The 4,552-nt window shown below is 53.6% G+C and overlaps 1 protein-coding gene across 4 annotated transcripts in view; it reads left to right on the forward strand.

Annotated features, from left to right (window-relative positions):
• The first annotated feature begins 675 nt into the window (after positions 1-675).
• The window catches only part of NELL1 (NEL-like 1 (chicken)), a 995,550-nt gene continuing 991,673 nt past the window's right edge, over positions 676-4,552 (forward strand). For 3 of the 4 annotated variants that reach the window (XM_011937505.1, XM_011937506.1, XM_011937507.1), the window contains exon 1: positions 676-902. In XM_011937505.1, coding sequence (XP_011792895.1) covers positions 848-902 — 55 coding nt within the window. In that variant the 5' untranslated portion in view covers positions 676-847. Of the gene's footprint in view, positions 903-2,662; positions 2,666-4,552 lie in introns of all 4 variants that reach the window. The other variant, XM_011937504.1, reaches the window with a different exon arrangement.

Genomic DNA, 4,552 nt, shown 5'->3' on the forward strand with positions numbered 1-4,552 from the left:
CGCTCTAACTCGAGGACCCCTTTTCTACACCCCCACCTCAGCGGCCTCTTCCTGCACCCACAAAGAGAGTACTCAGTCATAGGGGTTCACCAGGAGAGAGGAGACAGAAGGTACAGGCGGTGAGCGGGAACTCAGCCATCATCCCCCTCAGGTCTCTCCCCACCCAGTTGATAGAGCGAATCCCGAGTAATTGTTTTCCGAGGGGGTCCGTGCGCCCTCGGTGGCGCCGCCTCGGTCTGGGTTCCCCGGAGGAAAAACACCCACCCGCTAGGACACAGCGGCTTTTCGACTCAGCGGGGATGAACTGGGGCAACTTCTGCAGCCCCCACCGCGGTGCGGAAGCAGAGACGGCGACGGCGGCTCAGTGGGGCTGGAGCGCGTGAAGCCGTGGGGGCGCCGTGCGCCTCCTGCTTTCTGGTTTCGGCCGCGGGTCCCGGGACTCCGACTTCGGTGCTCCGGGTGGTATCGGCTGCGGCGCCTGCAGTTCAGATCCTCGCAGTTCCGGGGGCGAAGGAGGCGAACGGAATCATTCCCCAGTGGGGAACGCAACAAGCCATAGTAGCCAAGCCCCTCGCTCCTGCCCCGGCTCCCAAGCGAACGCAGCCGCAGCGGGGGCCGGGCCCCGAGCCCCACGCCGCCGCCTGTGGTAGGGGGCGGGCTGGGGGCGGGGCGGCCGGGGCTGCCTTCCCGGGCGCATCCCCGAGCGCAGCGCCGGCGCTGCCGAGCCACCTCCCCCGCCGCCCGCTAGCAAGTTTGGCGGCTCCAAGCCAGGCGCGCCTCAGGATCCAGGCTCATTTGTTTCCACCTAGCTTCGGTGCGCCCTGCTAGGCGGGGACCCTCGGGAGCGATGCCGATGGATGTGATTTTAGTTGTATGGTTCTGTGTGTGCACTGCCAGGACAGGTAAGCATGACTGTGGCGGTTAGAAGGATCTGGGAAATGGGGGTGCCCACAGCATGGGGAGACCTGGAGCCGAGCTCTGCGCTGGTCTGGGGGAACTGCGGTAGTGTGGATCGGTTCCTGGGATCTCTTTGACCTGCTGGGAGTGACAGGGTGAGAAGAGGGACTCACGGGCTTGAAGATGTCCCCGCTGAGTGCCTCTTCTCAGGGGACCCGGCCTCTGGGGCGCAGGAGTGAGGGGCGCGGCCGAGCGGACGCACCCTCGTGCTACTAGTAACCAGCTTTCTGTGCCAGGGAGTCGAAACCCGCAGCAGGGCGGGCCCGCGTGCCGCGTATTCCCGAACTTGAAAGGTGCTGTGGAAACCGCTCTTGCCGACCCCGGCCAGGCTGGGAAGGGGTAGCTGCGGGAGTCGCACCCGCAGAGGGAGCGCTTCCGGCTGGCGGGTGCGGCCGGGGCCCGGGAGGGCGCGGTGCGGCGAGGGGAGAGAACTGCGGGAGAACCCTGGGATCCCGTGATCTCCTCCTGTCCCTTTCTGACTACCCAGGAGAACTCCAGGAGTATTCTCCTCCGCCCCCCTTTGCTCCCAAGGGTTGGGCGAACAATTATCTGAGGGAAATAGACCTGTGGAGACAATCTGGGGAAATTTTCTCAAGCTCAAACCAGTTTTCTCTTGCCATAATCGCAGGGTTCGGGGTGGGGAGAGAGAGCAAGGATGATGCATGATGGTCTGAAGTCCCCACTTTGTTCTGCCTCCGGAGACGCAGTTGTGAGGACTCTCAGCGCATCTTCTTCTTTCTGCTTCCACTGGCTCCCTTGCCCAAAAGTCCCCTTGGGTTCGGAGACTGGCTTGCAGCCGCCTTCTTCAAAGGGCTAGTAGTAGATGCGAGGAGACTGGGGTGAGGTGAGGTGGGGTGAGATGTAGGAAATTGGCAAAAATAGGGCCTGTCAACTGGGGGGAGTGTCGGAGGTTTGCAATCCTACCCAGCCATCCCTCCGTACGCGCTGCCGACTTTGCACCCTAGAATCTGTGTGGTCATTCCCTCTCCCTTTATTCTCCCCGCTTTACCACCTTATTTCCTTCTCTATAGGCGTGGCCTTTTCTCTAGGCTAAAGAGCAAGTTCACCTGGAGAGGGCTGAGGGGGCGTCTGCCTTTGGTTGGCTCAAAAGTTCCTTCCGCTTGCGCCCAGGCGCCCCTCTTTGGCAATTAGCCCGCTGGAAGATCTAGCGTCTAGGAGCTTTCAGAGGGTCCTTCCCACTTCCCCAGGACTGAGCAGGCAGCGGCTTTCGTCTGGTTAAGAATGTTGAGTATGGATTTCTCCAGGGACAAAAGAAACCTCCCATTCCGTTCCTTACCTCTATCCGAGCTTCCCAGGCTGCGGAGACGCCAAGGCTCAGTCTAGCTTAGAATAGTTACTTCTTGAGTTCAGGCCCATCAGAATGAGTTAGTCTTTTGAAACCGGAAAACGCTGAAGGAGTGCGCGCACTCCAGGAGGATCAGGACAGGCAAGACTAGTGCAGAGCGTGGGCTACCTGCTCTGAGCGCGAGAGTCTGGTGCTGGTGGACATCTTGCAGTGGAACCGCAGACAGGGAGAAGCCAGATAGGGAGGGGGCAACCCGTTAGTCAGTTCACATCCCTAAGTGCGTATCACTACGGAATATGCCTTTGTTCTCATTATTCCTTTGAAAAGTCGCCAAAGTACCCTTATCACGGAATGGAAGGTGTTTCAGGGTTCATTGCTTGTGGAGGGGATCTTTAGGAGCAGGTATTTTCCCTCTTTCCACTTCCAATCCCCTTTAAATCTTGTAAAAATTTGGTTGTAGGGGAAAATTCATTCATGTATTTATTCATTCAACAAACGATGTCTTGCTGGGTGCCAGGATTTCTTATGCAAAGAGGAAATGACTTAGTCCTTGACTTCTAGGAACTTAGAGCTTAGCTGGGAATCTAGATAGAAACTGGCAGGCATTTTAATTTTACAGATTGATAGGGGGTGGTGAAGAGGTAGGAGTATAAGTCTGTATCAAGGAAATATGGAGGAGGGACAGTTTGAATTAATTCTAGGGAGGAGTGGTGGTCAGGGATTTGAGAGTTGTGCCGTCAAGGCTTTGTAGGAAGTTTTCCAGGTGGACAAAGTGGTAAGGCATTCTTGGCAGAGGGAACAGATTGAGCAAAGGCAGGGAAGCATGGAAGCATCTGACCCATTGGTTGTGACTGTTGCCTAGGGAGCTTGGGTTTTCAATGCCCCTTGGCACTATTTGAACACTAGAGGCCACATATTTCTTTTACACACATTATCAGAAGAATCAGAGAGACGAGGGGAATTACCTCTCAATTTGTACACTTAAAATATCTTGTAGTTTGAGAGGGTATAAGCAGTAGCTTTCTGGGGGCAGCCGTCTGATTTTGTGCAGGAATCACCATTTCCACACCATCCATCTACCTCTTAGGTAACAAAGGCTGGCTTGTGATTAGTTTATCAGCATCCAAACAGCTGCATGGAAAGTTTCTTTGTCAAGTGGGACAATTGTTGTCTGGGCTGTTAACAGTCCTAGATGAAATAAACATGTGGTTCACTTAGTGAGCTGCTCAGATATCACCACCTTTTAAAGGAACTGAGTAGATGATTATCAGGCACATTTTAATTAAAGCAAGACTGCAGAGCAGACGCAGTTGCATATGAAAAGATCTAATGAAAGGTGTCATGAGGAGCTGCTTAAATCTGCCTTGTTCAGAGAACTTGTTTTAGAGTGCAAAGTGGAGTCAAGACGGGAGGTGCCATTCTCCAGTTCTTGTTATTTCTGATTGAGAAATAATTCAGAGATTTTCAGGTACATCACTAATAATGAAAATTTAGAAGGCTACAATAATAGCAGTAATAACACACTATCTCTATGAGTTTTCGCCAATGCTTTGGCAGTGTGAATAATTGAAAACTGATAATTATTCTCACATTGCTTTCCAGTTTGTTTTGGTCACCAGGGTAGAGGATGAAGGGAGTACCTACACCTTCAAAGCCCCTACTGACTAAGTGAATGTCTTTTGCTGCCACCTACTGGAAAGGAGAGATTTTTTTTTTTGAGTTGGGTTTTGCTCTAGTTGCCCAGGCTGGAGTGCAACGACGTGATCTCTCGGCTCACCGCAACCTCTGCCTCCTGGGTTCAAGTGATTCTCCTGCCTCAGCCCCCCAAGTAGCTGGGATTACAGGCATGCACCACCACGTCTGGCTAATTTTGTATTTTTAGTAGAGACGGGGTTTCTTTAACCAGGTTGGTCTCGATCTCCTGACCTCGTGATCTGCCCGCCTTGGCCTCCCATGTTCACGCCATTCTCCTGCCTCAGCCTGCTGAGTAGCTGGGACTACAGGCGCCCGCCACTATGCCCAGCTAATTTTTTGTATTTTTTAGTAGAGACGGGGTTTCTTTAACCAGGTTGGTCTCGATCTCCTGACCTCGTGATCTGCCCGCCTTGGCCTCCCAGAGTGTCTTTAGTATATTTTTTATCTTTTTAATTTAAAGTTTTATAGAAACAGGGTCTCACTATGTTGCCCAGGTTGGTCTCAAATTGGCGGGCTCAAGCAGTCCTCCAGCCTCAGCCTCCCAAAGTGTTGGAATTACAGGCGAGAGCCACCACACCCAGCCTTCATCTCGGC

The sequence above is a fragment of the Colobus angolensis genome, unplaced genomic scaffold (assembly GCF_000951035.1).
Source record: "Colobus angolensis palliatus isolate OR3802 unplaced genomic scaffold, Cang.pa_1.0 Scaffold164, whole genome shotgun sequence".
Lineage (NCBI taxonomy): Eukaryota > Metazoa > Chordata > Mammalia > Primates > Cercopithecidae > Colobus > Colobus angolensis.